This window comes from Oryzias melastigma, linkage group LG14 (genome assembly GCF_002922805.2).
Source record: "Oryzias melastigma strain HK-1 linkage group LG14, ASM292280v2, whole genome shotgun sequence".
NCBI classification, from domain to species: Eukaryota; Metazoa; Chordata; class Actinopteri; order Beloniformes; family Adrianichthyidae; genus Oryzias; species Oryzias melastigma.
Genome location: NC_050525.1, coordinates 2521579 through 2547752, shown reverse-complemented (window position 1 = coordinate 2547752; position 26174 = coordinate 2521579). Strand labels below are relative to the sequence as shown.

At 37.9% G+C, this 26174-nt stretch overlaps 1 protein-coding gene across 2 annotated transcripts in view; it reads left to right on the top strand.

Moving 5' to 3' along the window:
- cltca (clathrin, heavy chain a (Hc)) overlaps nucleotides 1-26174 on the top strand; it is a 43434-nt gene that overhangs the window by 10638 nt on the left and 6622 nt on the right. For both annotated transcript variants that reach the window (XM_024262353.2, XM_024262346.2), the window contains 26 exons: nucleotides 1394-1662; nucleotides 1851-2012; nucleotides 2126-2239; nucleotides 2928-3101; nucleotides 6049-6246; nucleotides 6388-6588; nucleotides 6880-7032; nucleotides 7160-7282; nucleotides 10374-10511; nucleotides 10592-10756; nucleotides 10852-11032; nucleotides 11219-11382; nucleotides 17102-17227; nucleotides 17302-17444; nucleotides 18166-18400; nucleotides 18482-18604; nucleotides 18851-18996; nucleotides 19108-19291; nucleotides 19368-19560; nucleotides 19984-20141; nucleotides 20212-20484; nucleotides 20578-20895; nucleotides 21123-21254; nucleotides 21341-21451; nucleotides 21529-21699; nucleotides 21814-22035. In XM_024262353.2, the coding sequence (XP_024118121.1) occupies nucleotides 1394-1662; nucleotides 1851-2012; nucleotides 2126-2239; nucleotides 2928-3101; nucleotides 6049-6246; nucleotides 6388-6588; nucleotides 6880-7032; nucleotides 7160-7282; nucleotides 10374-10511; nucleotides 10592-10756; nucleotides 10852-11032; nucleotides 11219-11382; nucleotides 17102-17227; nucleotides 17302-17444; nucleotides 18166-18400; nucleotides 18482-18604; nucleotides 18851-18996; nucleotides 19108-19291; nucleotides 19368-19560; nucleotides 19984-20141; nucleotides 20212-20484; nucleotides 20578-20895; nucleotides 21123-21254; nucleotides 21341-21451; nucleotides 21529-21699; nucleotides 21814-22035 (4577 nt within the window). The remainder of the gene's footprint in view (nucleotides 1-1393; nucleotides 1663-1850; nucleotides 2013-2125; nucleotides 2240-2927; nucleotides 3102-6048; nucleotides 6247-6387; nucleotides 6589-6879; nucleotides 7033-7159; nucleotides 7283-10373; nucleotides 10512-10591; nucleotides 10757-10851; nucleotides 11033-11218; nucleotides 11383-17101; nucleotides 17228-17301; nucleotides 17445-18165; nucleotides 18401-18481; nucleotides 18605-18850; nucleotides 18997-19107; nucleotides 19292-19367; nucleotides 19561-19983; nucleotides 20142-20211; nucleotides 20485-20577; nucleotides 20896-21122; nucleotides 21255-21340; nucleotides 21452-21528; nucleotides 21700-21813; nucleotides 22036-26174) is intronic.

Sequence of the window (26174 nt, the reverse complement as noted above, 5' to 3'; positions counted from 1 at the left end):
AAGTGAAGGATCTTTCTTGAATGTCACATAATTTATTCTCTATATCTCTTTGCAAAATGTTAAACTTGCACGATTCTTCGAATAGCTTCTTCTGTTTTCTGTAGGTATCTAGGCATTTGTAAGCATAATAAATCAGAGATAAAGAATCTACTTAGAAGATCAGAAAAACGTCTTCCAGATCAACCTTCCAATTGTCCATTTGACCTGAAAAACAGAATGTGGTAACATGACCTGAATGACTGAGAATATTCAGACTCATCAAATAAGCTGTGTACTTGTGTAGAAAAATACAAATAAAGGAACAGAAACTATAATGAATGGATAGCTTCACACCCCTCTGTGACTTGGGTTGTGGTGCATGTTTTTTCAGCTTGATTTGCATATTTTATTATCAGTGTTTTCTTTTTATCCTCTGTCCTTATTCTTTTTCCATGACTCTTTCTCTGTCAGTATTCATGTGAAATCCCACATCAGCCGTGAACTGTCTGTGTAACTCTAACTTACAATGGTTACAGTAAAAATGCACGCCTTTAACAGCTAGTTTTGATTCATGAAAACAGTTGGTGGGCTTTTTCTCTACCACAGCTGTTCCAGATCTTTTTGTCAGGTTGCTTTTTATATTTAGATCCCATGGCTAACTAATGTGGAAATAATCTTAACTCATGTCAAAGCTTTGCCACACACTGCTCATAATTAATGAATGATTAACGCAGAAAGCGGTCACACTGCTTCTTAATAAGGCTTTAGCTCACCTAATTAACCTCACTAAAAAGAAAAAAAAACGGAACAAAACAGGTAAGTCAATATTCTTTTCCTTAGGTCTTTGTCAGCATATAATCTTAGATAATTGTAAATAATTAAGCGAGAAATTGAATGACCTCTCTCTAAGCTCTTAAATACCTATGATTGACCCTTTCATTTTTTTCTACTGCCAGATTTTACCAAAAAGTTATAAACTGGTGAAATAGCTCTTTGTATGGTAATTTGGCATTATTTGGCTAGCTTCTTGATTTTTTTTTTCCACTGTCCTAATCATAAGCTTTAAAATTGGTTTGGACAGTTTATGTAATATATGGTGCTCTAAGACATGAAAGACACGTTTTCCGGTCTGTGAAGATCAGAGCCAGCACAGCTTTAATTTATTTCCTTTTTTAAACCTACCTGTTTCACTTGACACAAAACAAATCACACCCACAGCATGTTCTGCATCCCTCGTCTGTCTCTCTATATTGTTGAAGAGTTCTTTGATATTTTAATTCAAACCCTTTCTACCCAATGACGTTTCATGGTTTTTATTTTCTGGAACATTTAGTTTGTTTCTGTATTTGCAGACATTCTGATCAGAAACTGACTTTTTTTTGGTTTGGCCTTTGCCATCGTTTTCCCCCCTTAGCGGCAAAAACCCTCCAGATCTTTAACATTGAGATGAAGAGCAAAATGAAAGCGCACACCATGACCGACGATGTTACTTTCTGGAAGTGGATCTCCTTAAACACAGTAGCTCTTGTGACTGACACGGCCGTCTACCACTGGAGCATGGAGGGAGACTCGCAGCCTGTGAAGGTCTTTGACCGCCATTCCAGCCTGGCGGGCTGCCAGATCATCAACTACCGCACTGATGCAAAGCAGAAATGGCTCCTGCTCATTGGCATTTCAGCTCAGGTAAAGCTTTCTAACAAACGCTAGAGTGTCTGGAGGCTCTTGTTTATCCTGTAAAGACATCCAGTCTACAAATACATTTTAAATGTGGCTCTAATTTGTAAATGGTCCTCTTTTTCAATGCGCACCTGCTTGTCTGTATGCCTGCCTTTACATTTGACTCAGAACTCTGCCTGTTAATTTATGTTTAGCAAAATCGAGTGGTGGGGGCCATGCAGCTGTACTCAGTAGACAGAAAGGTTTCTCAGCCCATTGAAGGCCACGCCGCAGGTTTTGCGCAGTTCAAGATGGAAGGAAATGCAGAAGAGTCGACTTTATTCTGCTTCGCTGTCCGAGGCCAAGCTGGAGGAAAGGTAGCAGATTTTGGAAACCTTCAGAGATTACTGAACATGACTGGTTGTTGGTGGTATTTAAAAAAAAAAAATTCAGGACTGTCCTAACGAGCTTTATTTTTTCTTTCATTCAGTTGCACATCATTGAAGTTGGCACTCCACCAACTGGTAACCAGCCATTTCCCAAAAAAGCCGTGGATGTCTTCTTCCCTCCAGAAGCTCAGAATGACTTTCCTGTGGCCATGCAGGTATTCTTTTATGGCTGAGCAGACACCATTGACTTTTCAAAGCACGGCATAGAAATAATGATGCTTATTGATGGATTTGAAATATATTACATTTATTTGAAACTGATGTGCATTAAAAGATTTAAAGCCATCACATTTTAGAAATAGAGGTTTGTATCTCTGTTTGAACATAAAGTTGGTGCTTAGAATTGTATTTTTCCAATTCTCATTGTTTCATTTTAACTGTTTTCAATCCACCATTAAAGTTTGTTCTTCTGGTTGAGATTGTAGGACAGATAAACGGATCCTTTTCATTTTTTGGATTGGTTGAAAAGCTTACTCACAGCCATAAAAAGTTTTGTGTACCAACATCATTTAAAGTAACATTTTTGTCTTTTTTTTTTTTTAGAAGCAAAGTGTAGCAAATGATTGTATTGCCAATACATCTAGTTGTGCCTTTTAAAGCTAAGAGAATATTTGTCTTCTACCTGCATATTTATTACATTTTATTATTTTCTAAATTTGCCAATATTTCCAAAGAAGCCAGATATCGGCTCATTGATCACCCAGGGGGTTGTTTTTAATGCCCTGCAAGATACTTGTCTTTGGTCATTAAGTTCCAGCTGGCAATGTTTTAGTGACTTTACCAAACAAAGCTATTTGTGAGTTATTAAAATATTGTGACATTTTCTCAAACTTAAATTTCCAGATCAGTTCAAAGCATGATGTAGTTTTTCTCATCACCAAATACGGCTACATCCACCTCTATGATTTGGAGACGGGAACCTGCATCTACATGAACCGCATCAGTGGCGAGACCATCTTTGTCACTGCACCCCATGAGCCCACCTCAGGAATTATTGGAGTCAACAGGAAGGGACAGGTAAGACTAGATTTCCAATGCAAATGTCTTTACAATCGTCCCTCATTTATCATGGGAGTTGCATTCAAAAGTAATCTGTAAAAGTAATCTGCAATCTGCAAAATAGTTATCTTTATTTTTTACAACAATTATAGATGTTTTTTGGTTATGAAACCCCTCACTACACACTTTATACACTTTTCTCTTTCACATTTTTTTTCTCTTGTTAAAACTTTAAGTTCACATCTTTGGAGAAAACAATTCCATTTTTTTTTAAAGGAAAACGAAGATCTACCTTTGCTTGAAGATTTGTTTATTTGGCAAACTTAATGCACTATGTTTAGGAGGTTTATTGACAGCGGTTTACAGCCACTCAGAATGCAGAAAACCATGTACTGTTGAAACAAAGCAAGAGAAATCGCACAAAAAAATCAGCAAAACGGCGAGACCATGATACTGTGAGAGACCACTGAGGCATGATTGTTCTTCATAAATCAACTCTTTCCCTTATTCAAATCCAGACTCGAAGCCCACCTGTTTAAATCTGCCTTTGCACTTTGACTGGGTACCCAATCTTCTGTGTTGATTTTATTGTGTCTTGCTTTTATGTTTACTATTTTATTATTTTAATGCTATTTTACTGTAAAGTGTCCTTGAGTGATTTGAAATGCACTTCAAATAAAATTGATAATTATTATTATTATTATTATTATTAAAACATCCCTAATCATAACGAATGATCCGGTATTTACTTATGCAATACATGAACGATAACTCAAACATCAGTGATGCTGCTAACCAGGAAAAGCAACAAGTCCTTGTCTGTCACGACCAGGCAAACAGCGACTCTACCAGAAGGCTCTGTACCACAGCAGAGGTTTAGGGTTTCACACGGAGAGCTGAGAGGGTTGCGTCTTAGTGGTTTTGAAATCCTGACCAGAAAAGAGAACCGATACAGCAGCTGATGAATAATGTTGCAGCCAGGCCACACAACACATGAATAATTGAAGGAAGAGAGGTAAGCTGATCTGAGGTGAGCTGGCTCTTGTTGTATACAGGGGCAGTGTGTGCAAAATGTCACATGTACATAGAAGAACACACAGGGAGTTATCTGAGAGTAAATTGGCTCCTGATTAGGCTCCTCAGTAATGCTAGTGAAGCAGATCAGTTACCAACAGAAAGAGTAATATTATCCTGTTGTATCATATTACTGCGGGGCTTTATAGTTTTCTTAAAGACTTGAAGGTGAAGCTGATCATTTTGATTTAAAAGTACAAAATCTTTTTTTTTTATTCCAGTCAAACATCAGATAACATTTTTGTTTTTAAACTATTTCAGTAAATGTATGGATCAGTCATTAGTCAGTCATTAACTTTTCAAATTGTCTTGGAAAAGCAAGCAAATTTTTAAGTTGTTGTATTTTAATTTTATTATTATTTAAATGTATTTTTAGATCAATAGTTGTGCTCTTTTTTTATTTATATTGTAGTGTAAAATAAATTGTTCTATTCTGGTTGTGCAGACAGCATGGTTGTTGACATCAGCTAATGACATTTTGTTTGTACACTTTGTGATGCTAACAATTTATTTTTGTTTTGAAGTGGTCTGAGTTTTACAATTAAGATTTCATGCTACTTATAGACAAAGTCTACTTCATTCACAGTAGATTTAGTGCTGACTTGCTGCATGTAAATTAGATGAAAAAAATGGACAAAACTTGTTTTATGAAGAACACATGAAGGTGCAACTTTTTTTTTTCTTTTTTTCTCTTTGAAAGCACATGATGAAGAGTGAAGGCACAGGCTGGTGCCTTTAATCCTCTTAGTGCTGGTACTCTTTCTCTCCATAGTTTCCATGTCGTCGCTGTAAAAGACACCAGTGAGAACTTCATTGTGTGTTTGCACCAGGGCTTTTTTCCTCTAGCTTTATCATCATTTACCTTTGGTCCTGGCCCCCTCTACCCACACCCTGTGTTAAATTGACAGATTGCTGTTGAAAGCCCTCCGTTACATTTTTTAACTAAATAAAAAATGTGTTTAGTCCACAGAGAATTGAGTTTCAGCCTTCGTACGTAATGGACAAATATGTTAATTGTTTTTTGGGAAAATACAACAAAATGTTCCTTCTCTGCTCAGTTGACCATTTATAAGTTCACCCAAAACAAAAAAGTTTGATTCTTCGAAATTTAGGCTGCTCATTTCCTTCCATCTGTATTTGTGGTTCATATTATATGAAGAGACGTGATAGAATCTGCAGAATGAATGTAGGACAGCTTCTCCCTGAGAACTTCCTGTAAGCATTGTTTAGTCATTATTAATTTATGTTCAGTTTCATAGTGTTTATTTTTGATGACATCAGAACAATACAAGCAAATAGCTGTTTAAAATCAAAGTGCCCCAGAGTTTAGATTAGGTCATAACTTTCAAAAAAATATTTACAGAAACGACTTTGATGGCAAAAGACGAGGCATTTATGTAATTGCTCACTTCAGTTGAGAAATTGTTCATTCAGGTTGACAGACACTCATTTTTATATCAAGATTTCTTGGTGCTCTGCTGCCCTATTTTAATGTGGCTGAGTTTCAGCGTTATACTAAGCCACCTCAACTTCCTTTATTTGTCGGTCATCAAAAATTGAGCAGAAGATACCTGTGTTTTGTTCAATTGAAAACATTTTGTTCTTGCTTTACTATGAAAAATCTCCTGAAGTTGTCCTTTGAGTCGTTGCTGATTTTTGGCCATCAATGCCCGTGTTTTTCTGCTTAAAATGTGTTGTTGTGTCCTGGGATTCCCCAGAGCAGTAATTCTGGTGTTTTTGTGCACCACTCGCACTGATAATTAGTCAAAAGATTTTGATCAGCAGTAATGTACAAGTACTTTACCTTCTTCAGGTTATCAGCATTATGAATTGAGAGATGTTCTGTTAGTGTCACTTTACTAAATGCAACCTTTTTTATATACTTCTGCAGGTGTTGTCTGTCTGTGTGGAAGAGGAAAACATTATTCCATATATCACCAACGTTCTGCAGAATCCAGACCTTGCTCTCCGTTTAGCTGTTCGCAACAACCTCGCAGGAGCTGAGGAGCTCTTTGCCCGCAAGTTCAATAACTTATTTGCTGCTGGCAACTACGCTGAAGCTGCCAAAGTTGCTGCTAATGCACCAAAGGTATTTTCACTTGAGCATTAAATTCAGCACTCCTCCTTGCAAAGCTATAACTAAAAGTTCAGTTTAGTTAAGCTTTTTTTTTTTTTTTTAATCATATGTGCTCTTTGTGTTTATTGTCACTGTTAAAATGTCTCCTATCAGGGAATCCTGCGCACACCAGACACCATTCGCCGCTTTCAGGGTGTTCCCACTCAGCCAGGCCAGACCTCGCCCCTGCTGCAGTATTTTGGTATCCTGTTGGACCAGGGCCAGCTGAACAAGTTCGAGTCCCTGGAGCTCTGCAGGCCTGTGCTCCAGCAGGGAAGAAAGCAGCTTTTGGAGAAGTGGCTCAAAGAGGACAAGGTACCGTAGAGAGAAAACACTTCCTGAGTTAGCTTTTTGTATATGTGACTTGCCTATTTCGGTAACTCGTGAGATCATCTGATATCTCTGGAATGTTTCAACTTCCTCTACCATCTGTGATTGTAAAGTGACCCTCTCAACAGTAGATCATCATGTATTAGAGGTGTATGTTTGATTTCAGAAGAGTTGCATTATTTTTCTTGTTTGCTCTACCCGGATGTACTGTATATTTCCAGAGTATTTAGTAAAATAAAGTAGTAGAGATAACTAATGTTGCTGGTCTTGTCTTAGCTGGAGTGTTCTGAGGAGCTGGGGGATCTAGTGAAGGCAGTGGATCCCACCTTGGCTCTTAGTGTCTACTTGAGGGCCAACGTCCCCAACAAGGTCATTCAGTGCTTTGCAGAAACTGGTCAGTTCCCCAAGATTGTCCTGTATGCAAAGAAGGTACGATGCTGTATTCCTTCAGAGGTTTTAAAAAGCCTTTTGATGACGATTAAAGCAGTTTTTTCAAGTGGGCCTGAAGGTGAAGCGAAATTTCTGAGAAAGTTTGGTGCTTTGGTTTCTGTTTCAGGTTGGCTACACTCCAGATTGGATTTTTCTGCTCAGGAATGTCATGCGGATCAATCCAGATCAAGGTCTGCAATTTTCACAAATGCTGGTCCAAGATGAGGAGCCTTTGGCTGACATCACACAGGTAAGAAGTACACACAAGGAAGAACATTTTACTGCCTATCAAGACATCACAAAAGGTACTGTCCTCATTTTTTATTTAAGTGTAAAATGTTTTTTTTTTTTTAATAAAACCTTTACTGTTATGGAAAGACGGTTGTTTTTCTTAGAGCCCAATTTGCTGTTAACTATTTAGTCCTTAGTTTCCTTCTGAGTTTTACACAATGATGGAAAATTCCCAGCTACAGAAATTGACTAATTGGGTATATTTCCCTTCCAACCCTTCAGTCTGCAAAACCCATTGACTATTGGCAAAGCTTTTGTTTATTTGGTTACTGTTTTAACTGTTGAGTTCTTAACCATTTGGATACAAGGAGTTAAACTCTGAGTTGGATTTAAGGGTAACTTTTTCACATTATAAGGCTTTAATGTCATCTAACTCATTTTTTTATTAACTTTTATGCTAAAATCCAAATTCGTAGAAATGTATTCATTCAAAAATCTCCTTATTTTACATTCTTTTGGTTGATGGGTATTGGTATTAGCATTGATAGATCATAATTAGATAATGCTTTGAGATGAAGCTGCGTAAGTGCTGAAGAAGATACCACTATGATGATGATTGAGAAACAGAAGATTAAACTGACTTCCATCCAGGTGAACACTTGAGCAACAAACTGTTCAAAAATATATCTACTGCACTAGAGGACTATTGGAAATATAATTTTACTTTCCCTTTTTTTATTATTATTTCTTTCACTGGACAAATAGTTTTAACTAGAAAAATTTGCATTTCCTGCGGAAATACGTTTGATTGCAGTTTTGCAGAAGGTGGTTTCTTTAATTGCTTCATTGCATAACTTATAGCAGAAGACGCTGAATTTTACCATAAGTCTCTGAAAAAATTCCAGAAATCAACAATGTCAATAAATGGTAAAATCTTTTTTGTGTGCAGAAGAGGTAGTTGCTGCGGATAAAACAATTTGCAGAAGTGATTACAGAAATAACTAATATTATCAATGAATGGCAGGGATATGTTGGATTGTGAAAATGTATTTTTTGCAGAAAAATCAAATCACTATTTGCAGAAGAAATTGCAGAAGAAAGCAATCCTAAAATACATAAGTGGATGCTAAATTAGCCACAAATGCTATCATGTTTATAAGCTATTATCTAAACTCCAAAATACACTGAAAACTCACAGTAAAAGCTAAAATAGCCAAAAATGCTAGCATGTTGCTAAAATATTAGCTTAATTTGAAATTGGCCTAAAAAACATCAGTAGATGCTAAATTAGACACAAAAGCTAGCATGTTCATTAAATATTAGCTAAACTCCAAAATACCCTAAAAATCCTCAGTAAAAGCTGAAATAACCAAAAAAGCTAACATGTAGCTAAAATGTTAGCTTAACTTCAAAATAGCCTTAAAATCTTCAGTAAATGCCAAATTAGCTCTACATGCTGTTAAAGTGAAGAACATTGTCTATGGTATGACTCAGCAAAAGTTTAAATACAAATGCCCGTAAAGCATTACAGTAACAATACATGGTAGTTCATCAAATAAATAGCATTTACATCAGACAACTGGGCAGGACAGTTTTATCAGTATCTTGTCCAAGAACTCTAACACCAGAATGGGCAGGGGGAACTTGAAACTTCTGATTCATAAGTTTGGGGGGTCACAAACTCCCTGTGTGTGAGGTGGGGGAGGGGAGGGGTGAGCACCTACAGTTGGGCAGAATGACTAGGCAGATTTTTGCAGCACCATGGTTTGCTCCGAACAAATGACTGCTGTTCGCCAACCATACATCAGATAAGAATAATTCCTTCAGTTTTGTAAACCTCAGACTCGGATGAATTTAGAAATATATGTTTTATTTGTGTCAAACATAACACCTTTTTGTGAAAATGATCTGAAGTGAGAGGAGTAACTCCTTCCTGTCAACACCTCAAAATCCCATGTTAACGAATAGGGAAACAGCAATTTGACATGTTTCAAACAAATGTCTATATCCTTAAAACTGCTTCAGATATCAAAACAGTTGAACCCTTGTAAGAACCACAAGGTTTTCGGCTATCATCTGTGTAAGTTTCATGTCTCTATGTTCAAAGGTGCTCTCACAATGGCAATTTAAAAACAGTCCACAACATAAAAAGCGTTTGTGTTCTGTACAATGGAGAAGCATAGGGATTTTGGGTGGACTTTGTCTCAAACTTGGGGCTCTTGCGAAAAAACTGCTCAACCTATGACTTTGAGTGTGATATTAAACGAATTTAGACAAAAATACCTACATTTTGGTGAAAGAACTGTGACTCTACGACCAACGGTTCAGGAGTTACAGCGATTTGTTCGGAAAAGTTTTTTCCTTTGAGAAATCCTGTCCTCACTCTAAGTGATGACGTCACACGCTCTAGCAACTGCCAAAATCGGCCCAAAAGTCCAAAATTGCCTGATTTCAAACAGCTGTAGTTCAAAAACTATAAGACATATCCACAAGAAAAGTAATAGCTGAAATTCCCCGTCCCTCCACTACAGTTTAAAGTTTGAATGGTGTCTGTAGCTCAAAAATTGTAGGAGGAGATACATTTCAAAAACAGTGAAGTTGAAGAACTGTCCCCATTGACTTCAATGTTATTTTAAATTTGAACAAGTTCAAAAATTTCAAAAAGTATAAAAATTTGCAGAATTGTTTAAAGACAGCATAAAAGTCCACAAATAGCAGAACAAGTACATGTTTGAATTTTCAGAATAGCATAAAGTATGCAGAAGTTACCGCTGCAGAAAGTTTGAAGTTGCTGAAGAGCCTTCCCAATGCATTTCAATGGGAAAAGTTGCAGCAATTTTGTTGAATTGCTGAAAAACAAAAAGTTGTACAAGAGATTTCAGAAGAGAGCAATAATGTGCTCAATAAGCTGAACATTTTGATACTTGAATGACAAAAATCGGATGAAGTATGCAGAAGATATGGATCGCCGAAAAACGTACGGAAGAAAGGAGAATAAGAAGAAGAAGTTTAAAAAAACAGAAGAACAATAGTTTGATTGCATACTGCAAACAAACTAATGATTGCATACTGCAAACAAACTAATTAATGTCGTGTTACTGTTTTTTCAGATTGTGGATGTGTTCATGGAGTACAACCTGATCCAGCAATGCACCTCTTTCCTTCTTGATGCTCTGAAGAACAACAGACCCTCAGAAGGACCGCTGCAGACTCGTTTGTTGGAGATGAATCTCATGCATGCTCCTCAGGTGGACCGATGTGCTTATGCTTGAGCAGGAAAAACTTTAAAATGGGATATAAAATTTAAATTGTTATACTTTTTCTTCAGGTTGCTGATGCTATCTTAGGCAACCAGATGTTTACCAATTACGACCGTGCTCACATTGCCCAGCTGTGTGAGAAAGCTGGACTGCTGCAGAGAGCGCTGGAACACTACACAGACCTGTATGACATCAAGCGTGCTGTGGTGCACACGCACCTTCTCAACCCAGAAGTATGCTACTTTTCTTTGAGTTCACTGGAGTTCAGACTCTCCTCTTTATGAAATCCACCACTTGTCTGATTTCTGACACCCTCTTTCGCCTCCAGTGGTTGGTGAACTACTTTGGCTCCCTCTCAGTAGAAGACTCTTTGGAGTGCCTCAGGGCCATGCTTTCAGCAAACATCCGCCAGAACCTGCAGATCTGTGTCCAGGTGGCCTCCAAATACCATGAACAGCTGACCACGCAATCCCTCATTGAACTGTTTGAGTCCTTTAAGAGCTTTGAAGGTGAAAATCCAGACTTGATATGCCAGTAAAACTGTTAACTTTAGTCATTTAAATGACACTAATCTAAAGCTTGTCAAATGCTTTTCGATTTACATGAGAAAGTATTAATACGTACCTTTGATATTGCAGTTTTTAGATCTGTTCTGCTGAGTTTGTTTGAATATTTAGTGTTTTTGTGTCCCTCAGGTTTGTTTTACTTCCTGGGCTCCATTGTGAACTTCAGCCAGGATCCCGACGTTCATTTCAAATACATTCAGGCTGCCTGCAAGACGGGCCAAATCAAAGAGGTTGAAAGGATCTGTCGAGAGAGCAACTGCTACGACCCAGAGCGTGTCAAGAACTTCCTTAAGGTAAAGAACTTCCCTGCCTTTCATTTACTCTCATTTTTTTCTCTGATTCCTATGGAGCCCTGACCTGACATGGGTAAAAAAATAATTATTTCGTTCCCACGGATTATTACCTTGTTCCCACGATATAATTAATTTGTTCAAACGAAATAATTAATTTGTTCAAACGAAATAATTAATTTGTTCAAACGAAATAATTAATTTGTTCGAAAGAGATCTTTAAAATAAAGACAATAATAAAAAAGGGACTCTTTTTCCGGATGGACCAGAAGTTTTTACCGGAAGTGTAACGGGCTCTTGAAAACGTCTGAATGTGCCACAGTGCTATTTTTTTTTAAAGAAGAAAGTGTATTTATAACTAAAAAAAACAGAGTTTTATTTTATCTTTTAACAATAATCTGACATACGTATCGTCATGTAATTAAAATAATTATTGGTTTAAAAAGCAAAACAATTTTGACAATTTTATATCAATTATTAATATTATGTATTTCCTCACGTTGTGATGTTGGGAGCCAAAAACCATTGAAAAGAAAACCGCCCAACAAATTCATTCATTAATTCAGCAAAATCAGACACATGTCTGGTTTTGATGAATGAATGAATGCATTTTATTTTTAAAAAAAAAGAAGAAACATTTTATTTTTTCCAACATTTATAACTAAAACACATTGATAACATTCACAAATCTAACTAGTCAGACACAGTTGTAAGAAAAAAATATCTAATTATTAAAATAACTTTTAACACAATCAGACATTTAGTAATCTACTAAAATATTATAAATAAATATAAAATACCCATTAAAAAGCACATGAGAGTTAGGCCCGCCCACCGAGTTTGACGGCAGAGTTTGACAGATTGCATTTGAATGGTGTGTCCACTTCCTGTTTCATGAAATGTGTCATTAAATCATGAAATAAATAAATATATTATGAAATGTTAAAACGTGCTTTTTAATGGCCATTTTAATATTTTAATGCCACATTTATTTCAACATTTATTTATTTATTTAAACTTTTATTTATTTAATGGCGCTTTTAAATAATTAATGACACATTTATTTATTTTTTTTTTCCCATTAAATATATTTATTTCAATTTGGCTGTCTTCTACCAAGCCGGCAATTAAATAATTAAATATATTATGAAATGTTAAAAAGTGCTTTTTAATGGCTGTTTTAACATTTTAATGCCACATTTATTTCAACATTTTTTTTGTTTAAACTTTTATTTATTTATTGCCACTTTTAAACAATTAATGACACATTTATTTATGTATTTCATATTAAATTTATTTACTTCAATTTGGCTCTTTTAACCTACAAGGGAAAATGAAATAAATAAATATGTCATTAAATGTCTAAATGTTATACTTTAATATTTTATTGCCAAATTTATTTCAACATTTATTTATTAATTTCATAAACTAATTATTTATTGCCACTTTTAAATAATTAATGACACATTTATTTATTTATTTCAGATTCAATATATTTATTTCAATTTGGCTGTCTTCTACCAAGCCGACAATTAAATAATTAACTATATTATGAAATTTTAAAAAGTGCTTTTTAATGGCTATTTTCATATTTTAATGCCACATTTATTTCAACATTTATTCATTTATTTAAACTTTTATTTATTTATTGCCACTTTTAAACAATTAATGACACATTTATTTATGTATTTCATATTAAATTTATTTATTTCAATTTGGCTCTTTTAACCTACAAGGGACAATGGAATAAATAAATATGTCATTAAATGTCTAAATGTTATATTTTAATATTTTATTGCCAAATTTATTTCAACATTTATTTATTCATTTCATACTTTAATTATTTATTGCCACTTTTAAATAATTAATGACACATTTATTTATTTATTTCATATTAAATTTATTTATTTCAATTTGGCTCTTTTAACCCACAATGGCAATTAAATATGTCATTAAATATTTAAATGTTCTATTTTAATATATTAATGCAACATTTATTTCAACATTTATTTATTGATTTCAACATTTATTTATTTATTGCCACTTGTAAATAATTAGACACATTTATTTATTTATTTGTGTATATATTTATGTCATTTAGGCTCTTTCCAGCCTCCATATGTCAGGTCAGGGGCTCCGTAGATTCCCCCACTCTGCAGCAACATTTTTTTAAGACTCTTGTGGAAATTTAAAAATGTTTCTGATGTGTCACACTGATCTTATTGTTGGCTAGTCTTAATTTATTTTCCCTCTCATTGAAATGAGCTTAAAAAAAGTTAAATTATGTGTTTTTCTCTTTTTGTTTTCTTTGGAATGGAAGGACATGAATCAGGTAAATCTGTCCAACCTTACAGTACAGGAGTTGCCCCTTCCCTTCTTTTTTCAGATACAAGATTTAAACTGTTTTTTAATGGAAACCGTATATGAATAAACACATTTGTGTTGAAGCCAGTAGTTTTTAAAATGTGTTTTATTCATTTTCTGAGCTTAACCTAATGAATAGATAAGGTTCCTAAAAATGTTTTTGTACAGTTGTGTGGCATAGCGTAAATACATTAAGTCACTTTGGTTTAAAAAAAAAAAAACTAACAAAACCTTTTTGATCACTTGGTCAAAGTGGACTTTTAGGCCATGTACACACGTATTTCTACAAACGCATATCTGCTGACCTCCGTTTTATAAAAAGTGTTGCGTCCACACATGATCGTTTTAAAAATAATTCCACCCACACATCCCCGCATACTTATGCTCTTGGGCGCGGTTATGAGCTTGCCAGAACAGTAGTAAACGGTGTTTCCATTAACTCTAAAATTTTGCAAATTGGAATTTCGATAATAAATCCTCCTAATGAAAACGCCACAATTTAGAAAAAAACCTGCATTTTTCGAAAAAAAAAAGTTTTTGCGCTTAGAGGAGGTGGTTTTTGGGAAGTATCAAAACAGACATTTTTCGCAAAACTGTTTTGGAAAGACTTTTTTGGAAATAGATAGGCCTCTTTGTGTGTCTGTCCTGAGCGCAACACGCGGACGGCAGGAAAGATCTAACAGATTCATCTGCAGCTACACTTCTGCAGCTTGGAGCCTGAAGATGCTGAAGTCTCGTTTGAGGAAAAGCGCGAGTGCAGGGACAGAAACTTAAATGGATCTCGTCGTGTTTTTAAACAGAAAAAGGTCCAGCAGCTTCCTTGCTGGAATGGTTATTTTTTTTAAAAACCGCTGGACAGGTTTCTCACCTGAGACTGTCAATAGACTCTGAGCTGCACGCGCTCTCCAGACAGAGCTGTGACGTCACCGCAATGCTCCTTTTTTAGTGAATCAAATAAAAAAAACACTTGTTCTCATTCATCGTTGTGTTTTTAATGACTTATCGCGTGAGTTGGTTTGTGCTTTATCGCAAAATGATGATTTAATGGAAACAGTGTCATTTCGAAACATTGCTTTTTTCAAAATTCCTAGAATTTCGATAAAGTTTTGCGCAAATGTGTAATGGAAACTGCTACTGCTACAGCTACTACTGACGTGTATGCTTTAATTGTCGCAAAAAGTGACGTTTAAAAACGTAAATCACCGGTTATTCATGTCCACAGTCAGACGCAAAACCGGAGTTTTCCAAAATCTTCACTTTGGCAGGAGTTTTCCAAAAGCACAATTTTCAGTGACTTAAATCTTCGGTTTCGTGTGGATGATAGGCCGAAACGTATAGAAATATATTCGTTTTAGCTGATACCCGCCTACGTGTGGACAAGGCCTTAAAGTACATTGTTCCCATGCATATTTGCATTTCTTTATTCAATGTTTTCACAGATTTTTTTTTTTATTACTTTTTTTTTTTTTTATTTCTTTTATGAAATGTTTGTGTCAGAAGGAGGTGCTGTGCTGCTGAGGTGTATCTCAGCACAGCAGAGCGCTGCAGAGTAGTGATGGAAATTATGATTCCTTTTACTGACTCGAGTTTTAATGAGTCACTCACCAAAGTGAATCGAATCATTTGAATCATATGAGTCACTGAGTCACGTACCCGGAGAGTCCAAAGTAAAATATGTTAGGTCCAAATTCATATGACTAAATTAATTATGAAAAAATTAAAACTAATCATTATTGCATTGTGGGACAGAAAAAATTAATTATTTAAAATAAAAAATAAACATTAATTTGTATGTATTAATAACTCCAATTAGATTTATGGAAAAAAACAAAGTGAAAATAAATCAAATGTAAACAAGAGAAATTATTGTTATATGCTAAATAAAGAGCAGAAATCAACTGAGTTTCTATGAGTTTTGTAGTTTTATTACATTACTAGAGCAATGAAATTAGCAAATTTGATACCAAGGTCAGTTTATATTTTTAGAAAGTTGTGGAATTGACTAGTAATCTTTTATTTGCTTTGCAAGACATAAAATGAAAAAATGAATTTAATAATATGGCAGCAGACCATCATGGCAAAGCAGCAGCTGAGCAGAGGAAGCAGCTCCTCCCGGTCAAACAGGCTGATAAGCTAAAGCTAAGCTGATGCTAAGCTAAAGCTAAAGCTCCAGCACAATGAATTCCTACTAGCTTCAGAACGAGGCCGAGCTGCTGAGAGATTCTTTCAAACGATTCACCTCCAAACGAGGCGAACTGCTCTGTGATTGGTCAGAGGTATGAGTCCTGAGTCGATTCAGTCCTCAATGAGTTCTCTACAGTGAGCTCCAAGTCCTGAACGAATCATAGACTGCTCCTCAATGAGTCCTGACTCATGATTCAGCTCGGAGGAGGCGCTGTTCGGGTGTCTGGTGAGCTCTGAGTCAGGAATCATGAGTCATTGCTTGAAACGAGGTGAATCAAACGAGGTGAATCAAATGAGCGATGACTCGAACACGCCCATATGATTCAGCCAGGACTCAGAGAGCTGCTCACAGCACCTCAGCGAGGGGAGGGGCATGGGAGTGGCCAACAGATTCTCCGGTTGGGAGGGGGAGCAGATTCTCAGGTTGGGAGGGGTGAGGAGCTGCAGGTGTCAGCAGAGCGGTGTAGCTCAGAACAAATGAGAGATTCTGTTGTTTGAGCTTTATTTCTCACAGCGAAGATCATTTTTTTAAGTGATAAGGTGGATATTTTTCTACTGTAAGTTGTTCTTGGTGGAAGGAAATGAGTTAATGAGTCAGTGGGGAAGATGACTCATGATTCTTGAGTCAGTAAAGCGACTCGTGAGTTTTGAACGATTCGTTCATGACTCGCACATCACTACTGCAGAGCTCCCTCCGGAGTGCCGGGGTAGTGCCAGTCTGTGCTCCCCCTCCGTGAGAGGAGCCGCCCCCTCCTCTCTCCATGCCCTTGCATGGAGAAAAGTCCTTTCTCTGCTGACGGAGGATAATTATCTTCCACAGCAGGTGTTTATTATTTGATGGAGGGATTCTGCTGGTTTTAAGGCACATAGAGGCAGAATGACACTCCTCATCTGTATCATCAAGTACACTGTGGCTGCTCTACAGTCCATTGTTCTGAGTTAAAAAAAAAAAAAAAAAACTTTATGACGAGCAATACTCCAAAGTTCTTAAATAAATGTTTTACAAAGCACGATCAGAGTGTTTGGACCGGTTACAAACATTCTTCATCCGCGGGGGTGGGGTTCTCTGTATTCATAGATTTGGCATATTCGAGGATGCCTCTGGTTCCTAACCCCCTGCAAATATTGTATTAGGGGGGATACTGTATTACATTTTTTCTCTTCTGTTCTGCAGGAAGCCAAACTGACTGACCAGCTGCCGCTCATCATCGTCTGTGACCGCTTTGACTTTGTTCACGACCTGGTCCTCTACCTGTACCGCAACAACCTACAGAAGTACATTGAGATTTATGTCCAAAAGGTAAGAATTAATTTCCTTTTCTGCATCCTTAATAAACGGCAAATGGGTATTTAACATTAGACTTTGTCTTTTAGGTGAATCCCAGCCGTCTGCCTGTTGTGGTTGGAGGTCTCTTGGATGTGGATTGCTCTGAGGACGTCATCAAAAGCCTGATCTTAGTTGTCAGAGGGCAGTTTTCGACAGATGAACTAGTTGCTGAAGTGGAAAAGAGAAATCGGTGAGTTATTAATAAGATATGTATTTGAAAAACCTTTAAAAAGCTCAATTAAATGCATTTCCTGATCCATTAGTTTTTTTTAGCTTAGGATGGTCCTTCTATTAACATAGAGATGAATAGAACTTTTTTTTTTTTTTTTTTGCAATATTTAATAAAAGAATTCTGTTTCGGAAAAAAGCATTATGTTTGCGGTTTTCTTTTCTTATACAATTACTTTTATTAGTGATGCATGATGATGAGTTTTATGATCAATACCAAAAATGTCCTACTTATTGTAGCTGATGCTGATAATTTTGTTAAAAACCCTGAGGTAAAAATCATTTGTAAGTAGAAAGTAATGGCACGAAGCTCTGATTTAATAAAAGATGAACTTGCAGCACTATAGTTGGCTGCAAAGAAACTGATCAAAATATTCTACCAACACCTGTTTTTTTTATACTTTGTTACAATTGTCTGAGCAATTATTAAGACTTGATGAGGAGATGCGAAGAAATGGTCATCAGGGAGATACTACTACGAGTGTGCAGTTTGAGGTTTTAATTATCAACCCATTTTATCAGTGAACTTTTACTTATCGAAATTATCGATTTGAAGTCATAATTGTTCTTTATCTGCCAATGATTTAGGATAACCGATATGATCTTGCATCCCTAGTTTTCATCTTGTATTTTATTTTGTTTACGTCTGATCTGCTGGTCCTGAAAATGAAATTCTCTTCTAGGCTGAAGCTGCTGCTGCCTTGGCTGGAGTCTCGCATCCATGAAGGGTGTGAAGAGCCTGCTACCCATAATGCCCTTGCTAAGATCTACATTGACAGCAATAACAACCCTGAGCGCTTCCTCCGGGAAAACCCCTACTACGACAGCCGTGTGGTGGGGAAGTACTGCGAGAAGAGAGACCCTCATCTGGCCTGTGTGGCTTATGAGCGAGGAACGTGTGACCAAGAGCTCATCAATGTGAGAATACCTTTCTCATCAGTTTCTCTTTACTTTTCCCCCCTCTAACTGATGACCTTTCTGTTCTTTCCCTCTTGTCAGGTTTGCAATGAGAACTCCCTCTTCAAGAGTTTGTCTCGCTACCTGGTCAGACGCAAAGACCCCGATCTGTGGGCCAGTGTGTTGCTCGAGAGCAACCCTTACAGACGACCACTCATCGATCAGGTAAAGCCTGAAAAATCCAACAAACATGACGTTTGTTTCATTTGCACTTTTATTCTTCACTCATTTCACACACCAACCCGGAAGTGCTCGCCAAAAGCCGATAACACAGAGTGCTAGCGATAGAGCAGAGTCTCGCAGAAAGTAACAAGATATTAACGCAGCCAACTCAAACCATGCTGTTGTTTTATTTAGTATTTCTTTCTCTTTCTTCTCTAAGCTCTTCTTTGTCTGGATTTGTACTCGCAGGTGGTGCAAACAGCACTATCAGAGACCCAGGATCCAGAGGAGGTATCTGTCACCGTTAAGGCCTTCATGACTGCCGACTTACCCAATGAGCTCATTGAACTTCTGGAGAAGATTGTGCTGGACAACTCGGTCTTCAGTGAACACAGGTATTCAATACCAACGTGCTTCACAAGCTGTTGATCAGGATTTTCTCCTGTATTCGTGGATAACCAGCAGTCTAGTGTACTAATAAGCTGTTTTCTTTCTCCTTTCCTTAGAAATCTGCAGAACCTGCTGATCCTGACGGCGATTAAAGCTGACCGCACCCGTGTGATGGAGTACATCAGTAGGCTAGACAACTATGATGCTCCTGATATTGCAAACATTGCCATTAGCAACGAGCTCTTTGAAGAAGCGTTTGCCATCTTCAAGAAGTTTGACGTCAACACCTCTGCTGTGCAGGTCTGTCTCTTTTTGCACTTGTTTCTGTGACTTCAAGAATGAAGACAGACTTATCTTTGGCGTTTCTTCCCCTCAGGTGCTCATTGAGCATGTTGGCAACCTGGACCGAGCATATGAGTTTGCAGAACGCTGCAATGAGCCAGCTGTGTGGAGCCAGCTGGCCAAGGCTCAGCTACAGAAGGAGCTGGTCAAAGAGGCCATCGACTCCTACATTAAAGCTGATGACCCATCTGCTTATATGGAGGTGGTGCAGGCAGCTGACAAGAGTGGTAAGTAGACTTGGATGGAAGAGGAGGTCTGGCTGAGATGTTTTGTAGGCAGAGGTCTTCTCATTCCAACAAGATGTCAGTGATGAGGATCGAGTTGTGTTGACAGTTTTTAGATGCTTTCAACTACCGTAATATTTTACTCGATTAATATATTTTAGCTAAACCTAAAGGTTAGAAAACCTGTCTTGCTATGTGATGCAACATATTACTGTTGTAAAGGGTTGCATCTCGGCGCAAAGAATCAGCTGATTTACGTTGATAGCATAAACAGTTGAAGAGTCACGGTAGGTCAAAGTGCATGAGTAATTTAGATGTTGTTGGCGACATCATTAGTGTTAATTGTTAAAAAAAAATTGCTGTAGTAAAACATTGAGTCAAAAAAAGTCAACTTCAGTTTTGCTTAAACAAGTAATTTTTTTCCAGGTAATTGGGAAGACTTGGTCAAATTCCTTCAAATGGCTCGAAAGAAGGCTCGTGAGTCTTTCGTAGAAACAGAGCTGATCTTTGCTTTGGCCAAAACCAATCGCCTGGCTGAGCTCGAGGAGTTTATCAATGGACCCAACAATGCTCACATCCAACAGGTTAGTCTTGGTTAAAAAAGGTAATCCCTTTAGAACTGAACCCTGGTTTCACTGCGCTGCCATTGTGTAGGTTGGTGACCGCTGCTATGATGAGAAAATGTACGAGGCGGCTAAGCTGCTTTACAACAACGTGTCCAACTTTGGCCGCCTGGCTTCGACACTGGTACACCTTGGAGAGTACCAGGCTGCTGTGGATGGTGCTCGCAAGGCCAACAGCACTCGCACCTGGAAGGAGGTGTGCTTTGCCTGTGTGGATGGACAGGAGTTTCGACTGGCTCAGATGTGCGGCCTGCACATTGTGGTTCACGCTGACGAGCTGGAGGAACTAATCAACTACTACCAGGTTAGAGGGTGTCTTCTGATGTTCTTCCTGACAGAATTTCTGCCCCTCCCCTTTGAGAGTTCGGCACACATTTTCCTCGTTCTCTCCTCTCAGGACCGTGGCTACTTTGAAGAGTTGATCACCATGCTGGAGGCTGCTCTCGGTCTGGAGCGAGCTCACATGGGAATGTTCACAGAGCTCGCCATCCTTTACTCGAAGTTCAAGCCCCAAAAAATGAGGGAGCACCTGGAGCTCTTCTGGTCCCGAGTCAACATCCCGAAGGTCCTAAGAGCAGCAGAGCAAGCTCATTTGTGGGCTGAGCTGGTCTTCCTGTACGACAAGTACGAGGAGTACGACAATGCTATCATTACCATGATGAACCACCCAACAGACGCCTGGAAGGAGGGCCAGTTCAAAGACATCATCACCAAAGTACATTTTCTCTCATTTATCAATAGTTTTAGCGATCCATACAGATATTTTAAATTCTTTCTTAGCTAATTGAACTTTGAAAAACCAGTTGAACAAAAATCTTTTTGTTTTGGCTCTTATTGATTTCTTGTTTTATTGGAGATCTTTTGTGTCAGTATAAGAAGCAAAGTAAAGTCTTAACCTGCCTTCCATGTCCTGTGTGATAAGTTCCACTTTCTCTTTTGCAGGTGGCCAATGTGGAGCTCTACTACAAAGCTATTCAGTTCTACCTGGAGTTCAAGCCTTTGTTACTGAATGACTTGCTCTTGGTGCTCTCACCTAGGCTGGATCACTCGCGCGCCGTCAACTTTTTCACCAAGGTAACCACTCTTCCTCCGCTCATATAACTAAAAAGATGCATGTCGTCTTCGTGATTTAAGATTTGACCTTACACTTTTGTTTAAAGGTGAAACAGTTGCCTCTGGTCAAGCCTTACCTACGATCTGTACAGAACCACAACAACAAATCAGTCAATGAAGCACTCAACAACCTCTTCATCTCAGAGGAAGACTATCAGGTGAGTATCTCTAACATTAGCACCCATGTTTGTCAGTAAACGTGTGCTTGTTTTTATTCCTGTGCTTCTCATGTCAGGCACTAAGAACATCAATAGATGCCTACGACAACTTTGACAACATCTCTTTGGCCCAACGTTTGGAGAAACACGAGCTGATTGAGTTCAGAAGAATTGCTGCCTACCTCTTCAAAGGCAACAACCGCTGGAAACAGAGCGTGGAGCTGTGCAAGAAAGACAAGCTTTACAAGGTGCTCTGACTGCTTTGGCTTTTGGGAAATAGTCCTCAGTAAAAATGGCAAACATTGTGTTAAAAGAATAACGTTAACAAGAAGAGTTGTATTTTTTTCCTCTCCACTTAACAGGATGCCATGCAATACGCATCAGAGTCCAAGGACATCGAGTTGGCAGAGGAGCTGCTTGCCTGGTTCCTGCAGGAAAATAAGAGAGAGTGTTTTGCAGCCTGCCTGTTCTCCTGCTATGACCTGCTACGGCCAGATGTGGTCCTGGAGACCTCCTGGAGACACAACATCATGGACTTTTCTATGCCATACTTCATCCAGGTCATGAGGGAGTATCTGTCCAAGGTGGGTGAGGACAGTGGATATGAGAAGTTATGCACTGTAAAAAACTTTAGCACAGCAGTTGTCCAAGCAATTCCAAAAACAACGATAAAGGAACTGTCATAGCATTCAAAATCTTAACCTAACAGCAACATGGCTTCAGGTTGAGAAAACAATTGTCTGCATCCTCAGGTGTGAGATGCATTCTTTGACTGAATCCTAATTTCTTCCCCTACCCGTCTGGCTTCTCCATAAACCTACAGTTATCCCACAAGCAGAGAAATGTGGGATTGTGACTTCAATTCAGATGTTACTACTGCTTGATGACAACAGTAGTCGTCGGCCATCAACATTAGCACGTGGAGCACACATGACATTGGTTTTATAACTTGAAAAAGACATTCAGCAACAAACGCACTACTTACATTTAAATATAAATGATGTGTTTCAGAGTGCTCCCACATGAAGAAAAGTGAAAAGAATAGCCTGTCCTGAGTTAACAAAAAACACTTTCAGACACCACTACATCTTCAAAAGCCAAGAGGGCCTGGTTGCAGACAAAATGGAGGCTGAAAATCATTAGCCGGAAGCTGAAATTCCACAAGATTTTAAAGTTGTAGCTACTTTAATGAAATCGTTTTAATGTGAATAAACGGCTTAGTGTTCAGGATTAGCTTTAAAAAAGGCTAAACACTTAAATTTCAAGTATACAGTATTCCCCTCTTTATTTGCGTTTCTTTATTTGTGGTTTAACGCATCTCCACACAGCATAGGCCCCTCCAGAAAGAGGATGGGAAGAAGATGATCCCAGAGGATCATCTACAGCAAGTCTTTATTATTTGAGGAAGCGCGCTCCTGATTTAAGGCATAGAGAGTCACTACTTCTGTGTCATGAAGTACGCCGTCACTGTGGAACAGTCTTCTGTTCTGAAATAATTCATGCCAAGCAATACTTCAGTGTTCTTTAATAAATGTTTTCCAAAGCATGATCAGAAGTGTTTTTGATGAGTACGGTCCGGTTACAGATGTCCTTTGGCCGCGGGGTTCTCCTTATTCATGGAGTTTTTCCAGATGCCTCCGGTCCCTAACCACGTCAATCAGGGGGGAATACTGCATTAACAAAAGCGTTGAGATTTGTAAAGCTGTTAAGACTTTCACATGGACCAGTGTTTACGTCTGAGCGCAGTTCACTTCAAGCCTTTTAACTAAGCCAACGTTGATCAGCTTATTCTGTCGTGGAGAAAAGCGGCTCTGCTGTATAACACTTTATATTAGTAACGTGGTGCATATCTGTGAAAAGCCACTTCAAAGTTTTGCTTACCAGCGCAAAACCGCTTTTCTCTGCAGATTGCACTGATTGTGTAAGGAGTTGCGGTCTGTCGAAGAGCATTGAAGGCTTTGACAGAATCACCAAGTTCAAAGCTTAACTGTTGGGGTCGCTTATGTCAGTCTCTTTCTACCAAAATATGTGGCATGGGGGGAGGTGATGTTCTGGACTTCCTTCCGGCTGAGGATTTTCAGCTGCCATCTTGTCTTCAACCAGGTTCCTCTCTCAAAAGCCCCTGTGATTGGAGCAATAGGGAGGAGCCAGAGGGGCGGGGAAGCACTTCGGATTTGGTCTTCGTTTCCAAAAGCCTGGAATAGTACACTATAAGTGACTGAGGCGTGGATCCATTCAGTTATTCTCAGTCTTGGAAACTTTACCCTTGGATTTCAGCATATCACCTCAGTCAGTGTGCAAATCCCACTGGATCATTTCTGAGAAGTACAGCTATTAGCTAACATTCTAGAAATGGAGGTTTTGTTTACCACGGTCTTATGAATGTCTATAGCAGTTGTAAATGTAAAACTTTAAGTTTACTCTATTTGAATTTGGATCTCTTTAAGTTCTTTTCATATTTAGATGGTGGTGCTGAGCAACTCTGTTTCTACGGCAACCACACTGCAAACTTGCTAAAGTCAACTTCAAATCAACTTTATTTTATAAACCGCTTAAACACAGCCAGAAATACAAGGTGCCGAACAATAAAACACAAAGAACTCTAATAGATACAATATAAGCATAAAAAATTAAACAAAATAAACAAAAGAATTAAAAGTAGGTATCAAAGCACAAACAGAGCAGTGTCTCATGGAAGGTTAAAAGTTTTTATTTTGAGCTTAATTTTAAAAAATGGACAGCGGACGCATGACTAATGTTAAAACTCTTAGACAGACGTGCACATTTTCACTCTTTTCTCTTTTTTAAACTTAAAAGTTCAAATCTTATAGAATGAAAACTAAAATCGGATCGCCATCAAAGATTTATAAGCATTCCTAATTATGCAGATTATATTTTTCTATGATTTTTCTTAATGCTCAATGCAAATGACAACATAATTTTCAAGTCACAAACCCTTAGTTTGCATTAAAGGATACTGAACTACCCTAAAGATAACAGCAGTTTTCAGAAGTAAAAGCCTTTAACTGAAATGTTCCACATTATTACACAACAGAGTTCCACAACATTAGATAGATCTAATGAACTGAAAATATTCATTTGTTAGCAGCTTCACACAAGAGTGTCTGCTTGAATTTCTTTGCACAGTTGTCAGAGTAGCCTCTGAAAGCTGCTGTTTGGATGTGAACTACCTCCACCCTCACAGATATTTAGCTTGAGGATTTTCCAAAAGTTCTCAATAGGGTTGAGGTCAGGGGAGGATGGGGCTCACACCATCAGTTTATCTCCTTTGATGCCCATAGCAGCCTATGATGCAGCGTGAGATGCTGCATTGTCATGCATGAAGATGGTTTGAGGTTTACATAGACCTGCAGCCTCTGGAGGATTCTACACCTTGATGTTGGTGGACTCCGGAGACTCCAGCAGCTTCAAATCTGTGCTGCTTTTTGTGATGGTATTTTAGCAGCTGCTCTCCAAATCTGATGGATTTGTCTGTGAGAAACCTTCCTCATTCTGTCTTTATCTGTACCAACCCATGTGTTCTTGAATCAGCCACGAATCTCTGAACTATACAATGATCATGCTTAAGTTTTCGTGAATTATCCAAGGTTTTCATACCTTATCTACGGTATTCAACTATTTCAGGATTTTCAGCTACAGAAATCCATTTTCTTTCCCAGATTGCTTGAAAATGTTGGTCTGCTTAAAAGGGATGCACAGAATATATTTATTAACACAGTAATGCAGTCAATATACATCAATGATGGAGCGCCTACTTTTGCGTTGAGTACCTGACAGCGATAAAATATCTGCAGTTTGCAGCGGCTGCACATTGCCCAAAACCTTCACCACTTATGCTTTAACCCGACATTTAAAAGCTAAACTCCTGGAACAGCATGAGGAATATGAGACAGAAGACTACGCCATTTATTGCGCAGAGTGATGTATCTTATGGGTCGGAGAATAACTAATTAAAAAAAAAAAAAAAAAACGAAAATAAGCCTAACATTATGGAGCGGGGCATTGATTAATTTGTCAAATGAACTCCTTTACATTGCAAAAGAAAAGCGATATAAATCCTGATTATCACGATAGGTGAAATAAAGCATCGAATCAGAGAGAAAGTTCACCTCCTACTGCTCGTTTTTGCCCAGATGACGCAGAAGTATGTTTAAAGAAGCCTGCACATTGATGCAGAACATTTGGGCTGTGTGGCCAGAACTTATTTTTAGGTGTGCATTATCACATTATCACACCCAGCAGCCAATCAGAATCAAGTATTCACCCGGACCATGCTATAATCAGTATTAAGCCAAGCTTTTTAATTATTTTTCAGCTTTGGGCAAATGGTTTACTTCGGTACATCCCTGCTGCTTAATAAAGTGGATCGTCTTTTAGTAGTTTTTCCTGTAATTGGGCTCACCTGGTAAACTAATGATCACAGGTGTCTGAAATTGATTTCAGGGATCCAAAAAGACACAATATCATTCGTGATTTTCATTGGAAAACAAATAATTTGATCTTTTTGACACTTGAATACAATTTGCATAATCATTTGGAATGTACTGTACATGTGGCAGACTGAATGTATTCAGCACAGGAGGCATGGCCCTGAGATTGACTGATATTATCCACAATCAGGATGCAGAATACAATACACTGTTAAAAAAGAAAAGGATGAAAAAAAAATAATCAAAAGCTGATTCACAATATAGTGAGGGAC